Source organism: Monodon monoceros, unplaced genomic scaffold, assembly GCF_005190385.1.
Source record: "Monodon monoceros isolate NGI ecotype Baffin Bay Population unplaced genomic scaffold, NGI_Narwhal_1 Super_Scaffold_5, whole genome shotgun sequence".
In the NCBI taxonomy this organism is placed as follows: Eukaryota; Metazoa; Chordata; class Mammalia; order Artiodactyla; family Monodontidae; genus Monodon; species Monodon monoceros.
Genome location: NW_021703782.1, coordinates 2453161 through 2472181, shown reverse-complemented (window position 1 = coordinate 2472181; position 19021 = coordinate 2453161). Strand labels below are relative to the sequence as shown.

At 43.7% G+C, this 19021-nt stretch overlaps 1 protein-coding gene across 3 annotated transcripts in view; it reads right to left on the bottom strand.

Moving 5' to 3' along the window:
* The window catches only part of CLCN3 (chloride voltage-gated channel 3), an 84266-nt gene extending 66381 nt beyond the window's left edge, over nucleotides 1-17885 (bottom strand). For 2 of the 3 annotated variants that reach the window (XM_029202622.1, XM_029202619.1), the window contains exons 1-2: nucleotides 17696-17885; nucleotides 5713-5888 (exon numbers count right to left, since the gene is read on the bottom strand). In XM_029202622.1, coding sequence (XP_029058455.1) covers nucleotides 5713-5872 — 160 coding nt within the window. In that variant the 5' untranslated portion in view covers nucleotides 5873-5888; nucleotides 17696-17885. Of the gene's footprint in view, nucleotides 1-5712; nucleotides 5889-17481; nucleotides 17660-17695 lie in introns of those variants that run through there. The other variant, XM_029202620.1, reaches the window with a different exon arrangement.
* Between the last annotated feature and the right edge of the window lie 1136 nt (nucleotides 17886-19021).

Genomic DNA, 19021 nt, shown 5'->3' with positions numbered 1-19021 from the left:
ACACACACACACACACACACACACACACACACACACACACACACACAAAGACGCAACTGCTTGTCCATTGTCTACTTCCATGCTCCATACACAGAGCAGACACAGAGATGAGCTCTCTTCTTGGGCACCTGCCTTGGCCCGGGCAGGGAGGTCTCGCTGAGGCCCGCACTTCTACCACAGGACTGTCCTCTCCCAGCTACTGTGAACAGAACCACTTCGGCTCTGCTGAAAGAAAGGGTATCACCATCCTACCAAGGACATTCGCTGTCTCACAACCTAATACCTTTTCCTACCGCTGGGCCTTCATGCATTATCTCCCTTTCCAGAACACTCCACAATTCTAAACAGGTATTGAAATAATATCCTCTTTTCGAGATGTAAAATTTATAATCTGTACCACCCAATTTGACACTTAGATAGTTGTCGTCAACTGCTGTTCCACAACTGGTACCTTCAACTAGGCTAACTCAGAGGACAGACTCTGTATGAGAAACATTAATGGTTGCTTACCCTATGGTCATTCCAACTTCTCCCTTGTTAACAGAACCTTAATTTTGTTTGGTTGGTAATGTGCCTAACTGCAAGGAACAAATCATGATTGTTCTAACCAGTCAATAAGCCTCCTAGTCAGTGATCAGTCTAGGTGTGGTCATGTAACCCACTTCTGGCCAGTGACGTAAGAGTGTGTTCTGTGTTCTAGAAAACTGTCCTCCCTGATAGAGAAAAAAAAAAAAAAGAACAAAAAAAGACCCTTTCTTCCCCCCTTGCCCCTTCCTTCCTATGTGACACTGTGTCCTATGGAAAACCATGAGTGAAGACATCACCAACACTGGACGGCAGTGTGGAAAGATAGAAAGAGCGAGGTCCTCCTGTGTCTTTCTACTGCCCTGCATTACTTCTCTGTTTCACATACAGGGCCAAGGAGCTACTTAAACACAGAAAAGTGGGTATGCTGTTAAATTTCACCTGATTTTTCAAATTATGAATACATGTGTTTAGCTGGTTTATAACTTGTAATTAAAATTAGGAAAAACTCCATCAATGATGAGGCGAGCCAATGATTAATAACAGCAAAATACTGCTGCTGCTGTTTTTAAATCAAAGAACATTTAACAAAACAGCCGGAGAAGATACAAGGCATGAGAACCTGAAGTGCCAACATTGAGAGAAGAAGTAAAACAGGTAAACCCAACAGCCTTGGTCACTGTTTGCCCTGAGTCGTTTCCTGGTTCAGAGCAGCACCGTGACTGAGAGGCCCAGCTGGGAGCTTTCGCCAGTCTCACGGGGCCATGGAGACAAAACCACCAAGGCAAGTGGACTTGAACGGGCCAATATCCTGGAGAAAAGAGAACAGTTCATGCCATGATGCTTTTCCCTAAAAATATCTACAATTCCTAAACTTCGTGAGCAAGAGGCTGAGAAACCAAGCACACGGCAGTGGTTAAGAGACTAAAATGATAAGCAGAGCTGTCATCAGTTTCAAAATGCCAGAGAGACAGAAACTGAATTTAAGGGCCCAAAAAAGAGAAATCTTCGTAAACACACTTTAGTAGGCTTTCTACTAAAATCCTCAAGGGGCTGTGCCCTAAAAATAAAGTCAGCCCCAAATAGACTAATCCTCAGAAAGTCTGAAACCAGGCTGAAAATTCCCTCCATCTTTGATGGCATCATTGTAATTGGATCCTAGACTACCTGCCTACCAAAAAAAACTAAATACACTACAGTGAAGATATCATCCAGAGTGCCTATAATTATTTGTATACAACGTCCAGCAGTCTGTAAAAAAATTACAAAGCCCATCCATCCACAGTCAGGGCCAAAAGACTGAAAACCAAGAGGAAAAAGGGGCAAAAGATACAGACCCACAGGTGATCCATACATTAGAAGACACAGACTTTAAACAAGTGATTAATAGGGAAAAACACACACACACACAAACACTGAATTTCTCCCAGAATACAGAAGTCTACTTAAAAATAATCAAATGGAGGGACTTCCTTGGCGGTCCAGCGTCAAAGAATCTGCCTTCCAATGCAGGGGACGCGGGTTCAATCCCTGGCCAGGGAGCTAAGATCCCACATGCCATGGGGCAACTAAGCCCACGTGCCACAACTACTGAGCTTGCATGCCTCAACAAGAGAGCCTGTGTGCCGCAAACTACAGAACCCATGCACCCTGGAGCCTGCGCGCCACAACTAGACAGAAGCCTGTGCACCACAGCTAGAGAGAAGCCCATGCGCCACAACGCAGAGCCCGCACCACAACGAAAGACCCTGCGTGCCTCAACAAAGACCCTGCATGCCGCAACTAAGACCCGATGCAGCCAAAAAAATAAAGAAAAAAAATAATCAAATGGAAATTTTATGACTGATAACTGAAATTCAAAACTTGATAGAAAACAATGAGATAGCACTACACACCTGTTGCAACAAACCCAGAGCACTGACAACACCAAATGCTGACAAGGATGTGGAGCATTGGAACGCTCATTCGTTGCTGGGGGGAATGCAAAATGGCACAGCCACTCTGGAAGACAGTTTGGCAGTTTCTCACAAAACTAAACATAGTATTTGATCCAGCTATCATGTCCCTTGGTATTTACCCTAATGAGTTGAAATACCCAAATGAAAAAAGGAAAATACAGAAAAGAGCATAAGAGACACAAGGATCTCAGTGAAAAGATGTAACACATGTGAATGGAGTCCTAAAAGAGGGGTCGGGCGGAGGTGGGGAGCAGGGGAGATGGCAGAAACAGTGTTTGAGGACACACTGGTCAAAATTATCCAAAGATGAAATAAAAAGTAAATAAATAAATCAAGTCACAATTCAGGAGTTCTAGTAACCCCAGCCAGAATAAATACAAAGAAAACCAGTTAGGCACCCTATGGTTAAGCTTCTGAAAAACCAAAGACAAAGAAAAAAGCCTTAAAAGAAGCCAGAGTAGGGGAAAATACAACTGATAGATGACTTTTCAGCAGAAGGCAAATGACACCAAAATTACATCTTTAAAGTGTTCAAAGAAGATAACTGTAGATCTGGAATACAGCTGCAAAAATACCCTTCAAAAACAAAGGTGAAACAAAGGCTTATAACTGTGTGAATTTATTGCTAGTAGATTATAATTAAAAGAAATACTAATGAGAGTTCTTCAGGCGGAAAGATAACTATCCCAGACAGAAACATGAAAATGCAGGATAGAATGAAGAGCAATAGAAAAAGTAAAGCCACAAAATCTAAATAGGCATTGACATAAGATGACAATAATAATGTCTCATGCAGTTTAAAATATATAAAGAATTAACAGAAAGGACAACAATGGCACAAAAAGCAGGAGGGGGAATAAAAAGAGGTAAAGTATCGTAAGGCCCTTACATTTCCCATAAAGTGGTAAAAGTAGTAATTTATAGTAGAACTAATAAGAGTGCATGTTATAATCTCTAGAGTAACCCACCAAACAGAATATAAGAGAATGCATAACTAACAAGGTACTGGGGGGGAGAGAAAGAAAGAAAGGAAAAAAAGACAGCTGTGACGAATAGAACATAAATATAGTAGATTTGAACTTAAATATATCAGTGGTTACATTAAATGTAAATGGACTACATTTACATAAAACCAATGTGAAAAACAAAACTCATATATATGCTGGGTTTTGGTACAAAGATAGCCAAGTATTTCAATGTAACCGAGTAAAAAGTCAAGAAACAGACGTACAGAAATACATCCACTTGACAGATGACAAAGATGTCAGTGCAGTACACTGGAGAATGGAAGGTTTTTTCAATATATGAGCCAACTAGTTATCCATATGGGAAAAAAATGAACCTGAACACTTAACTCAGTAATTGCAGGTAGATTATAAATCTAAATGTGAGAGACACAAAAAATAAAACTTCTAGGAGAAAACGAGAGAATATCTTCTTGACCTTGAGGCATGGGAAGCTATCTTAAACAGAACACAAAAAGTATAAAAAATAAAGGAAAAGATTAACTGCTTTTCATTAAAATTGACGACACCTTCATCAAAAGATTCCATTAAGAGTGAAAAGGGGGCTTCCCTGATGGCGCAGTGGTTGAGAGTCTGCCTGCCGATGCAGGGGACACGGGTTCGTGCCCCAGTCCGGGAAGATCCCACATGCCGCCGAGCGGCTAAAAAAAAGAGTGAAAAGGCATACCACAGAGCAAGAGAAGACATTTGCAATACATAAATCTAAGGAAGGACTCAATCAGAATGCATAAAGAACTCTTATAAAATAGGCAAAAAGATTGAACAGGCACTTCAAAAGAGGCTATCTAAAAAGCCAATCAACATACCAAAGGCATTTAAACTCACAGGTCATTAGGCAAATATAAATTAAAACCAAAATATGAGATTACTGCACCCACAATTAGAATAGCTAACATTTTAAAAACTGATAACATCAAGTATCGGTGAAGGTGTGAAGCAACCAAAACTCACACAGCTGACAGAATGTACAGGTTACAACCTGAGATGCGATTCTGAGGTATAAATCCTACAGAATTGTGTACATGATATGCACTAAAATATATGTATATGAAAATTCTCAGCACCATTATTATTAATAGCCAAAATCTAAAAAAAAATATTTTAATTAAAAAACCTAAATACCCTTTAAAAATATATGATGGGTAGAATAGATAAATTGCAGCATATTTACACAATGGCATACTACACGGCAATGAAAATAAATTTAACTACTGCTATATAAACAAAACAGATGAATCAAGACATAAGTAAATGACACCAGACTCAAAAGAATAGATATAGTATAAATCCATTTATATAAAGTTTAAATACCTGCAAAAGTAGTCTGTGGTGATAGAAATCAAAATAATAGTTACCTTTGAAACTGGAAGGAGGAACAAGGGAGGATTCTGGGGGAACCAGTCATGTTTTATTTGTTGATTGAGGTATATAAGTGTGTTCACTTTGTAGAAATTCATTACTTTCCACGCTTGTGATATGATGATTGCTGTGATGGTTAATTTTATGTGTCAACTTGACTGGACTTCAGGATGCCCAGATAGCTGGCAGAACATCATTTCTGGGTGTGTCCGTGAGGGTCTTTCCAGAAGAGATAAGCATTTGAATCGATAGACTAATAACTTTGCTCTCTGCTTGATTTGGGATATCTTTCTTCTGCCCTGCGGCATCAGCACTCCTGTGTCTGGGCCTTCGCACTCAGACTGGGATTACGCCACTGGCTGCCCTGGTTCTCAGGCCTTTGGGTCTGGACTGGAACTACACCACCAGCTCTCCCGGGTCCCCAGTTTGCAGATGGCAGATGGTGGGACTTAGCCTTCACAATCACATGAGCCAATCTTTCATAATAAATCTCTTTCTACATGCCTCTCTCTCTCTGTGTATCCCATCAGTTCTGTTCTTCTGACAGCTCCAATTACAGCTGTATACCTCTCTGTACTATGTATACTACAATTTTAAAGTGTACCCATATACAAGGCTTTCTTTTGGGGTAATGAAAACTAGACACAAATGGTAGTTGCATAACACTGTAAAGGTACTAAATGCCACTGAACTGTACACTCTTAAAATGGTTAAGTTTATGTTACATGAAATACCACAGTGAAAAAGAAAAGTAACCCCAAAACTTGACCTCAATAAAACAATGTATATATTTATTAGCAGACATTCATGACTATAAATACTAAGAGTTGTAATGCCAAACTTACCAACTGCCGTGTCACCATCTAACAAGTTGTCATCTTCAGAAGTCTGAAAGTCCATAATCACACCTGCTCCGTCTAAAAGCTCCTCGTCACTACTCGCACTTGTTATACTGTTGTAGCTGTTTCTATAGTAGCCTCTATGAAACAGCTGCTCAGACTCCATTTAGCTGTCTGCTTATCTGAAAAAACAAAGGGGGAAAAATGGCTTTAACCTTTTCCCAACATATAATAAAAATCATCTACTTAGGGCTCCCCTGGTGGCGCAGTGGTTGAGAGTCCACCTGCCGATGCAGGGGACACGGGTTCGTGCCCCGGACTGGGAAGATCCCACATGCCGCGGAGCGGCTGGGCCTGTGAGGCATGGCCGCTGAGCCTGCGCGTCCGGAGCCTGTGCTTCACAACGGGAGAGGCCACGACAGTGAGAGGCCCGCATACTGGAAAAAAAAAAAAAAATCACCTACTTTAATAAGTCGAAGGAAACTTCTGATCTCTGTATTAAAAAAATATATATACTAACTTGATTCACTGTAACAATAGCTAACTCTATTGTGTTAAGTCTTTGGGGATCATTTAATAATTCTATTCTCACCAAGAAGCTGTAAAAAGGAAAGAAGAATTTCTTCTGGTAGTGGTATAAAACAATCTCCAAGATCAATTGTTAAGTTAAAAGACAAAGTACAGAGAAGGGTTTATAGTACACTACAATATATGTGGGGGGTCCCCCAAAAAAGGGGCGCTGTGGTAGAGGATGAAATACAGTACACAACTGGTTGTGTATGTACAGTCCATCTCTGGAGGGAGTTCCAAGAAAGCTCCCCACAGGGAAAAGGAACAGTGACTGAAGTACCAGGTCTGAGAGGGAAACCGTATGTCCCTTTTGAATACCTTACCAGATGCAAATACTAATTTTAAAATACTGTCATTTACACATTTTTAAAATTTCATTCTCCTTTCATCATTTTAAATTTTATTTATTTATTTATTTTTGGCTGCGTTGCGTCTTAGTTGCTGCGCGCAGGCTTTCTCTAGTTGCGGTGAACGGGGGCTACTCTTTGTTGCGGTGCACGGGCTTCTCATTGCGGTGGCTTCTCTTGTTGCAGAGCACGGGCTCTAGGCGCGCAGGCTTCAGTAGTTGTGGCGCACGGGCTCAGTAGTTGTGGCGCACGGGCTTAGTTGCACCGTGGCATGTGGGATCCTCCCGGACCAGGGCTCGAACCCGCGTCCCCTGCATTGGCAGTTAGATTCGTAACCACTGCGCCACCAGGGAAGTCCCCATTTTAAAATTTAAACCTTCAGAGCCCATGGTCAAATATCAGCCATGAAAAGTATGATAATAGGTCACGATTTCTATTTTTTCCCAGCAGATAACAAGTAAGCACACGTTTCACTGTTCTTACTCCATACTTTAAAAACAATGTAACTCCTAAATTGTTTGATGTTTTAAACGCATCTACCTACTTGCTCAACACCCAAATGACAGTTCAACATTAGTGAGCTAGACACCAGCAACAGGCTTGAGAGGTTCGTGTGTGGGACTTGAAAGGTGAAGCCGTAGGAGCGGTCCACCCAGTAAGCGTGGTAAAGCAAGACTTCTTAGCTTTGTCATGATGAGTACATATAGAAAGTAAGGGATGAATGGAGTGACGTGCACTCCAATTCGAGTGCTGAATTCTAGCACTGAAGATTTGAAGGGGTTTAAGATAATCTCTTGTCCTCAGTAAATGTTCCTTCGGCACATGGAAAAACAACCTCAAAGAGCTGCAATGATTAAAAATTATTTGTAAAGCTTTTACACTTTTTAGAAAAATAAAATACTGATAACTACTTTTAAAAGGTATACTATATAAATTCCCTAACTTAAAGACCACCTGAGAGAAGGTGAAACTTGAGAGCTCTAGTCTCAGCATCTGGCACAGTGACTGGAACATAATATACAGATAATAGTGGTCAAAATGCCAGACTGTTTTCTCAATCAACCAGGTGAAAAAAGAGAAATGAATTCAGTCTTCAATAAACAAATCCTCTCTACAACAGTGTTAATCTGGTCTTGGGAGAATAACCAAAACCTAGCACCTAAGTTACAAAGAAAACATTAAGTATTTACCACTTTGCAATTTTATTAATGTTTTATGATTACCTCCACCAAAGACAGCCTATTATACTGAGACTTGTTAGAATATACTAATTAAAACAAGAGTTTTGGGCTTCCCTGGTGGCGCAGTGGTTGAGAGTCCGCCTGCCAATGCAGGGGACACGGGTTCGTGCCCTGGTCCAGGAGGATCCCACATGCTGCGGAGCGGCTGGGCCCGTGGGCCATGGCCACTGGGCCTGCACGTCCGGAACCTGTGTTCCACAACGGGAGAGGCCTCAATAGTGAGAGGCCCGTGTACCGAAAAAAAAAAAAAAAAAAAAAAACAAGAGTTTTATTTTAAGGTAAATGTTAAAATAGAATAGTATGAAAATAACTGTTTATGCTAAGAACTCTGCAGTATCCATAGAGGTGATCAAATTCAATATTGTGGCTCTTGAGTAAATAACTAAAAGGCTTTTAAAAGAAAATAAGGATTAATAGTTCAAGAGTCATTTTAATTTTGATTAGCAAATTTTGATTAGCAAAGCACATATGCTAAGATTTTGCAAAGGACACAGACATTCTATTCTTCACTTCTTTACACGACGGTCACACTAGAAGTGCTTAATACATGTGATAACATACGTCAATGAGCGTTAATTCGCTAGAGGCTATAGAACACTGAGAAATCGCTCTAAAATAAAACTGTCTGTGTCCTAGGCCCTCAATCAGCAAGTTCCAACGTAGCTCCTACATTTTATCCCTGAAAGTCCTCAAAAACCACTAGTGATGACTGCTAACTTAACCCTTTCAAAATGTCTAAAAACTTCATTTCACAAACACCTCTGAGACATCTAGACTCCATACCTTTCCTTATAACAAGAGCAACCAACTCTGTTCCAAAGGTTTATTAAACTCAGGCCTGCATGGGTTCCTATTTCTATAAATTCAATAACTTAAAAAGAACTATTCTTATTAACCCAGAAATCTGTAGAGCTGACCTGTGTGATCAGCAGCCACTAGACCTGAAACACGGCTCTAAGGAGAAATACCTACTGCACTTGTAGGACTTCATGACAAAAAAGAATGTCAAGTATTTCATTAAAAATTTCATATTGATTCCATGCTGAAATAACACTTTAGATATACTGGGTTTAATAAAATATATTATTAAAATTAATCTCACCATTTCCTTTTTACCTTTTTAATGTGTATACTAAGAAATTGAAAATTTCATATGTGTCTTGAATTTGCAGCACAACTGTTTTTATTGTACAGCACTGCTATAAAATAGTCAAGATTCTATGGTAGCATAAAAGAAATACACAGAAGGAACCTGGACACCAGTGTTAAATCACTCTAGGTTTCAAACTCGACTCCCAGGCTTGACTACAAAAGGCTATTTAAACCATAATACAGCAGCTGAAATTTGGCATATAAAAAATGAAAACAATACTACAAAGTCATTTTTTTCCTTTTAAATTGTCAAAAATATACTTAAAACCATTACAAAACATTATAATAGACACAGCGGCTTGCGAATATATTCTTGCAGAGCTAGGAAGAGTAGAGTTAACCCATGAAAATCTCTAGGGAGAAGGCCTGGTGCACTACAGTGAGTTCCCAAATGATCTATGTACAGTCACCCTGACCTCTGTCATCTGATCACACCACAGCCAGCATGGTCTTTTCTAAAAGCAGGTCTGATGGGTCATCTCTGCACATGCCATGGATTTAGGTCTTAATCACTTCTCACCATGCTTAGCAGACAAACTCTTCCACACAGCGCACAAAGCCCATGCAGCCCGGCCTCTGCTGCCTCTCCCGGGGCGAACATCTCCCTCTCAGCCCCACCAGGCCCGCCCCAGCCCCTGCCCTAGGCTTAGCTGCTCCCTGAGCCGGGAACAGACCCTCACCTCCTCATCTAGGTAATGCTCCGAGGCATTCTTCAGCTCTCACCTCAAGCATCCCTTTATTCAGTTAACAAACTCTCAAGCAAGGACTTCCCTGGTGGTGCAGTGGTTAAGAATCCACCTGCCAATGCAGGGGACACGGGTCCGTGCCCTGGTCCAGGAAGATCCCACATGCCACGGAGCAACTAAGCCTGTAAGCCACAGCTACTGAGCCTGCGCTCTAGAGCCCACATGCCACAACTACTGAAGCCTGCGCACCTAGAGCCTGTGCTCCGCAACAAGAGAAGCCACCGCAATGAGAAGCCCGTGCACCACAACCAAGAGTAGCCCCTGCTCCCCACAACTAGAGAAAGGCCGCGTGCAGCAATGAAGACCCAACGAACGCAGCCAAAAATAAAAATTAATTAATTAATTTAAAGAAACCCTCTCAAGCAGAGTTTACTATATGTCAGGCACCATCCTAGGCACATTACAAGTTAACTCATTTAAGACTGGGACTAAATACAACCAAAACCCTAAATCTTAGGTGCTGTTATCATCCTCATTTAACAGATGAGGAAACTGAGGCACAAAGAGTTGCAGTAACTGGCCCAAAGTCATGCAGCTGTAAGGAAAGCCTTCCTAACCTACCTCCTACCCGGGCCAGGCTTCCCTGACCAGGTCAAATTCTCACTGTCAGTTCTCACACCTCTCCTTGACAGCACTTAGCCCAGGTGTAACGTCACCCCGATTCACGTGATAAGTCCTCCCCTCCGGAGGGTGGCATGAGGCCTGGCTGTGCCCATCTGTACTCAACTCTGCAATGTTTAGCACAGTACCACGCACCTACGAGGGGTTCACTTTTTTAAATTAAACTTTTTATTTTGAGATACTGTGATTTCACATGTGGTTGTAAATAACACAGAGCTCCTATGTACCCTTTACTCAGTTTCTTCCAACGGTAACTTCTTGCACATCATGATATTGACACTGACTGACACAGAACTTTCCATCACAAGGACCCCTCGTGCTGCCCTTTACAGCCTCACCCACTTTCTTCCAGTCCCCCACCCCTTCCTTAACCCCTGGCAACCCATAATCTGCTTTCTATTTCTAAAACTCTTCCACTTCAACAACGTTGTATAAATGGAATCGTACAGTCGACCATTTCGGGGATTAGCTCTCTGCACTCAGCATGACTCTCATCCAGGGGTTGTGTGTGTCAACAGTTCTTCCCTCTTCATTGCTAAATAGTGCTCCACGATACGGACACACCACATATGTTTGTCTAACCATTCACCCGTGGAAGAATTATCTGCCTCTTTTCTAGGTTTGGGCTATTATAAACAAAGCTGCTATAAATATTCACGTACAGATTTTTTGTGAACTTAAGGCTTCATTTCTCTGGGATAAAAGCCAAGGAGTGCAACAGCTGGGCCATATGGTAACTGCATGGCTGGCTTTTAAAGAAACTGCCAGTTTAACATCCCAACTTTACAGCCCTACCAACAATGTATGGGTGAGCCTGTTTCTCCACATCCTTACCAGCACTTGGTGGTGTCGGTTTTTTTCTTTTTTTTTTTAGCCATTCTGATAGGTGTGTAGTGGTATCTCACTGTTCTTTTCATTTGTATTTCCCTAATGGCTGATGACGTTGAACATATTCTTACGTGCTTACTTGCTACCTGCATGTCCTCCTCAGTGAAATGAATGTTCATATCTTTTGCCGATCTTCTAACTGGATTGATTTACTTCCCAGTTTCATATTTTAGAATATATATTCTAGATACTAGTCCTTTGTCAGATATGTTGCTTGCAAATATTTTCTCCCACTCTGTAGCTTGGTTTTCTTCCTTTTGATAGGGTCTATCACAGAGCAAAAGTAATTTTGATGAAGTTCAACTTGTCAGTATTTCCCTTAAGGAGTGTGCTTTTGGCGTCAACTCTAGGAAATTTACCTACCAAAGATTTCCTCCCAAATTTTTTCCTAAAATTTTTATAGCCTTACATGTTACATTTAAGTCTGTGGTCCATGTTGAGTGAATCTTTGTATAAGTTGTAAGACACAGGTTGAAGTTTGTTTTTGTTTTTGGACGTATGGATAGCCAACTGCTCCAATGCCATTTGCCAAAAAAGTTATCTTCCTGGGCTTCCCTGGTGGCGCAGTGGTTGAGAGTCCACCTGCCGATGCAGGGGACGCGGGTTCGTGCCCTGGTCCGGGAAGATCCCACATGCCGCAGAGCGGCTGGGCCCGTGAGCCATGGCTGCTGAGTCTGCGCGTCCGGAGCCTGTGCTCCGCAACGGGAGAGGCCACAACAGTGAGAGGCCCGCATACCACAAAAAAAAAAAAAAAAAAAAAAAGTTATCTTCCTTCCACTGAATTGTTTGGGGGTCTCTGTCAAAAATTAGTGGGGCATATTTGTGTGAGTCTATTTCAGACTTCTCTGTTCTGTTTCGTTGATCTGTGTGTCTATACCTAGAGCAGTAAGGACAGTATTGACTACTGGAGCTCTTGAAATTGGATAGATTGATTTCTCACACTTGGTTCTTATTTTTCAAAATTGTTTTGGTTATTCTAGTTCCTTTGCCTTTCCATATAAATTTTGGAATAGTCTGGTCTATATCTACAGAACCTTGCTGGGTCAATTAATGTCTATAGTATGAATGAATAGCAAATGCCTAACGGATGACGGATACATCTGTACTTGGATGTTGCGTGGGAACCCGAATTCAACAAGACCTAAGCCAAATACATATTTGCCCCAAACTTGCTCGTCCTCCCCCTCTCCCTATCTCAGTTTACAGGATCACCATCTACCTCGTAGCCAAAGTCAGTTCTGAGAGTCACTGATTAATGCATTTAACAACCATCTGCTGAGCGCCCAGCATGTGCTGGGGTGATGAGTAAGAAATGGTCCCTATTCCCAAGGCAGTGAACGTGAAAGACAGACAAACAATGACATATGGTGTGAGAAGCGCCAGAGGAGAAGTATGCTCAAGGTACATGATGACACTGAGCAGGAACAAGCTGCTGCCTGGGAAAGTCTGCAAACACTGAAAGAGGAAATGAGCACTGAAGGATTAGGACGCATCAACTAGGCCAACTATGAGGTGCCAAGTCAATAAAGGAAAAGAAAAAAGTACATGCAAAACCACAGCAGCATAATAAGACCTGCTCGGGTAGCTTATGGAAGAGGCAGGGGCTGGAGAGTAGCCGGGGAGGTGGACGGACGCCAGAGAAAGGCAGGCGCTCCTAGGTCCTGCTGAGGAACTTACTCGTGACAACACGTGGGAAACCATTAAGAGGTTTAAAAGAGAAATCACCTGATCAGATACAAACTTTAACAAGGCAACAGCAGCAGCAGTGTGGAAGGCAGAGGAGAAGGGCAAGAGTGACCCGGGGAGGACTCCAGGAGACCTTGAAGAGCCCTGGACACAGCACAGTGAGGTCATCACCGAACTGAGTCATGGCCACATGAAGAAGTAGGAAGGGCTGCGAGGGACATTTAAGAGGCCATGGTAGCTAACAAAACGCGAGGAACGTGAAGGAGAAATCTAAGGTATCTGCTCGGTTTCTGACTTGATTGATTCAAAACAGCTGGAAGAAACAAAGTGCAGTCTCCAGCAGCTTGTAGGACTCAGAACCAGAGCATTCTTTCCAACAGCAGGATTACACACCCAGGCTTTAGTCCTATTCCAGGCCAGACTGCAGTGAGGGGATGGCGACCCTGAGTGCACCAGTCTAGCCCCAGAACTGCAGACACTGAGCGGTTCAGCACCAGAACTGGGGGGTGGGGAGCAGAACGAGGGAGACCTGGAACCCAGAGCCTGAGGGAGGCACGCTGCTTCTTCATAGCTTCCAACAAGGTTCTGCCCTCTCATCAAGGGGACTGGGTAGGCCTGAGGACCATGGCTAAGTTGCAAAGGCGTGTCAGTCAGCTATCTGACAGAACAGCAGGCACAATCAACCCCAGAGAAAGAAGAAAAGAAAATCCCAAATGTCAGCAGCCAACGAGATGAACAAAAGTCTCAAGAGAAGGTCTTCCCTGGTTGCACAGTGGTTAGGAATCTGCCTGCCAATGCAGGGGACACGGGTTCGAGCCCTGGTCCGGGAAGATCCCACATGTCGCGGAGCAACTAAGCCCGTGAGCCACAACTACTGAGCCTGTGCTCTAGAACCCACGAGCCAGAACTACTGAGCCCACGTGCCACAACTACTGAAGCCCAAGTGCCTAGAGCTCATGCTCCGCAACAAGAGAAGCCACCGCAATAAGAAGCCCGCGCATTGCTACGAAGACCCAACACAGCCAAAAATTTAAAAACAAACAAACAAAAAGTCTCAACAGCAATAACCGGAGGGAGGTGGAACTCTGACTGATGTAGCCACTTGGAAGTAAGGAGCTTCCTCATGTAAATATTTCAAGAACTAGGTGTGCGAAAGACTTGTCAAAGATTAAAACGTGACAATGAATTTCAACACGATCACTTACACATTTACTAAAGTTTGTAAAATGGCCACTCGTGTACCAGAAACTGTAAAAAAAAAAAATACAGATAAAATTTTTATATATTAATGGCATCATATCTGTATAGGCCTTACAGCTTTCAATAAACTTCAGCATAAATTACATAATATACTATCCTCAAAAGGGATATGGTAATTTTTTCCTATAAATTACTATATATCCATATAATGACAGGCAACGCATGACAGATGTCACAGAAGACACTGAAATTGTTACAAGAGCTCGGGGAAAAGATTGCATCCATCTGTAATTGATGATGAGAAGACTTCTTTGGAAGAGACACACTTGAACGGGACCTTAAAAGGTAAGTGGGAGGGATTCTCTGGCAGTCCACTGGTTAGGACTCGTGCTTTCACTGCCAGGGGTCCAGGCTCAAACTCTGGGAGGAGAATTAAGATCCTGCAAGGCACGTGGTGTGGCCAAAAAAAAGGTAAGCGGGATTTTATGGGGCAGAGGTGGGAGAAGAGGTTAGTTCATTGAAGCAACAGTGAAGCATTGGTGTGAATCAAGCCATGGAGCCAAGAAGGTGACAAAGACATTTGGCGATGAGTGAGTGCGTACAGAGAACACAAGTCCAATGCAAGGTTTCGTGGTCAGATAAGTCTGGGTAATAAAACATACCCTGTGTAGAATTGTAATGGTTAACAGAATAAGAAAGGTTCTTGAGAAAACCTGTAGTAAACATTAACTTCATAAACAAAATTTATTAAAAGTTTCTCAAATTTATTTCAGCAGGGAATGACCCCTCTACCCATTATAACATCATGAAACTTAGATCAGAACATCACTATATTAAAAAAGAATTTACCCTAATACAAATTGTCAGTACTTACAAGACATGACAGTAATGAAACGCATTTCTCCCCAAAGTAATATTTCTTGATATTTTATCCTACTGTCCATTAAGTTAGCTGCATGTCCAAATCACTGCACCTTAGATATTTCTCTTCAAAAAAGTATTAAATGGATAACCTGCTAAAGAAAGTGGCTTTCTGTTCTGAAGAAAATTTCCCAGATTCATAAATATTTTTAGATCCAGTCAAAAGATAACTGCTAGATGATTTTAAAAGGAAAAACACACACACAAATATAAAAGTCAGACTATAACAAGTAAAAAGGTAAACAATCCAACAAAAAGATGCTGTGGAAAACTTAGACTTTGAAAACTAAATAATTTCCATGACTTTACAAGACAGAAACTGTTCAACTACTTCCCATGAGGGCAAGAAATGTATTTACCTGACATGGTTCCAATCAAAGTTGCAGATCAAATCTCTCTATATTTCAGCAATGCAAATGGGCATTTTCCCCACGTGGGTTCACCTTTCATTTTATACTTAACCTTATACTTAACCAAAGAACACTGATCTTTAAGAATCAAAATGTATCATAGCTACAATGTTTATATACACATGTGAAAGTGCATAATTAAAAAACACAAGAAGAGTTTATTAGAGTAGTGGCATGAGGATTAAAAAAAAGATTTTCCAGAGTTTCTGTAATTTTACATTATTTTTATAACTGAAGAATAAATGGACCTGTGCTGCCATGTCTCTCACCCCATCTTTTCTTCCAGCATTTTGTTGAGTCTCGCTCGCAATGAAGCGCAGCCAGTGAGAGCAAGAGCTCTGAAATCACATTGCCAGGCTTCAGTCTCAGTTCTGACACTGACTGAGACCTTGGGCAAATTAATTAAATCCTCTATGCCTCAGTTTCCACAGCTCTATAACGGGAAAAATCAAAGTACCTACTTCAAGGGGTTGGAGTGAGAATTGAGATAATCCACAAAACCACTTAGGAAAGATCCTGAACCATAGAATTCACTGAATAAATATTAACACTTATCATATTTTAGATCCCTGCTGAAAAGTCTGACTAGAAACTAAGATGAAAGCTCTACAAAGCAGTGATAGTGGCCAAACCTCACAGGATACTGCTTTGATATCTGACCCACCACAGAGATCAAATCTGGCTTCCTGAGCCATCTGAAAATTATTACCAACATGTCACAACAGGAAACGGAAAGCTTATCACCAACATGACCTGGAAAACAGCCAATTCACTGACATAAAATCCTAACCTCAGCAAATCCTTCCCCTAAACTGTATATATCCAAAACCGGGTTAAATATTGGCATTCCTAATGAGCTATGTATGATTGAAAACACATGCTAAAACACAAGTTCGAACTAAAGTTGTAGGTACTATACATTCATATTGACCTCTTAAAATAATGTGACCTGTTTTTCAAACAAAGATTCAGTCTTTGAAGAGTGTGGGGAGTTAGGTGTGGGAGAGCTGCAATCTGCCTTGGGTTCTTCCAACAGTGTCTGTTCCTATTAACCAGAGGTCATAAAAGCTGGCTTAAGCTGAGTAAATAACTGCAGGGCACACACCTGGTTTTTAAGCCACAGTCTGTAACAAGAAAATCAGCAACAGCACCTTTTAGGATGAAATCAACAACCTATACACGAGCATTTTAACTTCTCTGTGTACTCCCATGCTACACAGACAGTATTTTCCAGTGACTCACAGAAGCAAGTAAAATTGACTGACATCAGGTAAATTATTTCCATGCCGACCTCATCAAGAAAAGATTCTTCTAAATTAACTCTTGAGAGATGAAAAGTAAAGCATTTCTGTAAAGATTCAACAATCAAAGACAAACCACAGTGAAGCTGCTGTAACTGAACTGCATGCTGTAAACTCAAAAAAGTTTATAGTTTGCAGAACTGAACTTTTGAATTACCAAAGAGAAAAAATGGTACGGTCACTGTTGATTCATTTCTCATTAAAAAAAAAAAAAAAAAAAGAATTTTCTTCCAAAGGAAACACAAATCTCGGTCTCTAATACGCATAAAGTATGTGTAATTATCTTCTAGGTGCTCCGGTTTTGAAATGCTATACAAATAAAGCACATTATATACAATATCGATTTCTGAGTCTAAGGTGGTTTCCGGTCCAAGTCTAAGAACAAAACACAAATGTTACATATACACACAAACTATGTCTTGATATACACATAAATCCAAAGAAAGAGACACTGAACTTTATATTTGGGCAAATTTCGCAAAAGTAAAACCCACAATCTCTTCCTGGCACCTACGTCCATTCTGCTCAAAGGTCTTTCGGCGGTTCCCGAAGGAAGCAGGTGAAAGCTCAGAGAACGCCCGCGGGCCACACCTGCTGCGGGCAGGGTCAGCGTCCCAGGACGGAGAGGCTAGCGGCCCGCCCCTGCCCCGCGGACGCCACGGCCCCGGACCCCTGCCGCCGCCGCCACTCACCTCGCCGCTCAGAGGCAGACAGCAGCCCCGGGGCCGCGTCCTGCGCCGCCGGCGGGCTCCGCATCTGAGGGCGGCCGGCGCGGCCAGCCCCACCGCGACCGCACCCCACGGGCTCAGCCGGGAGGGAGCCGCATCAAGTTGCAGCCGCCGGCTCCGGGGCCCTGGACTCGACCCGCTGCTGCCCCGAATCAAACACGACCGCCTCCGAGCTCACCTCCCTCTGGAGGGCCCACAGCTGCAGCCATGCTCCAACTCGGGGAGGAACTGGAGCGGCCGGCCACGCACCCCTCCTCGGCGCTCGGCCCGACTCCGGCCGCGGGCGACGGGACCGCAGGAAGGACTGCGGCTTGGGACCGTACCGCCCGACCCACCGACCCCAGGAAGCCGACAGGAGCGGCGCTAGCAGGGCCGACAGGTGCGTCGGCGCCTGACGTCACCGCGTAGCCGTGAACGGCCGGTCGGAGCCGCGTAGACGCCCATTGGGCCGTGTGGGAACAGGGGGCGGGACGCGTGGAGGCAGTAGGCGGGACCTTTTGAAGCAGGGGCGGGGCTTGTGGAGGATGGGGCGGGACTTGTGGCGGCAGGGGGCGGGCCGCGTGGGAGCGGTAGGCGGGCCAGTGGAGGCGGGGGGCGGGCCGTGTGTGGGTAGTGGGAGGGCCGTGCGAGGCAGTGGGCGGGGCCGTGGCGCCTTGGGGCGGGGCAGGCTGGGGGCGCGACCTTTCCTAGCTGGTGGGTCACGCCCCTCGCGGTGTGGGGTCCTCGTCTTGGTGACCTCGCGAGAGGACTGAGGTGGCACCGGGCCGCTCTCCCCGAAGGGCACTGCGCGCAGTCCGGCGGATCTCAGGTTCGCGTTCGGCGCCGGCGGGACCTCGGCGTCCAGCAGCGCGGAGACTGGGCTACCGTGGCGGGAGCGTTGATTCCGTGGGCAGCCGGTCTGTCTGAGCTTACGCGCGGACTCGGCTCCGCGCCGGCACCCGGTTAGCCTTTATGAATTGTCAAAAATAATGCTTGTTAACTGACTATTTTGGAGAAAACATGTAACCTGAGGACTCGAATGGCAGAGCTGAATTGATTTCCTTTTGGCAGACAGCTGTGGAACTCCTCAGGCGCGCCAGTGCGGAATCCCAGAGCAGGGAGGGCCGCACAAGGACAGTCCAGGACGCGGCTCTGCGGCGTGGGGACGTCCTGAATCCCACAGGTGACCTCTGACCTGGAGCTGGGGGGGGCGGGGAGGGGATGTCCAACAGCACCTGCTGGAATGAGAGGACGGAGCTCTGCGGCGTGGGGACGTCTTGAATTCCGCAGGTGACCTCTGACCTGGAGCTGGGGGGGCGGGGGGGATGTCCAACAGCACCTGGTGGCAAGGAAAGGAAGAAGTGTAAAGGCGAATGGTGCCCTGCTGTTACTGGAATGTAGGTGGAAGGGGGATGAGGAGGTGGGTTGTTGATGAAGTTGTATGGAAGAGTTTGTGTTTTATCCCAGATAACTGGGAGTTATTGAAACGGTTGTGGTTGTTGTTTGAGTAGTTTTTCCTGCACAA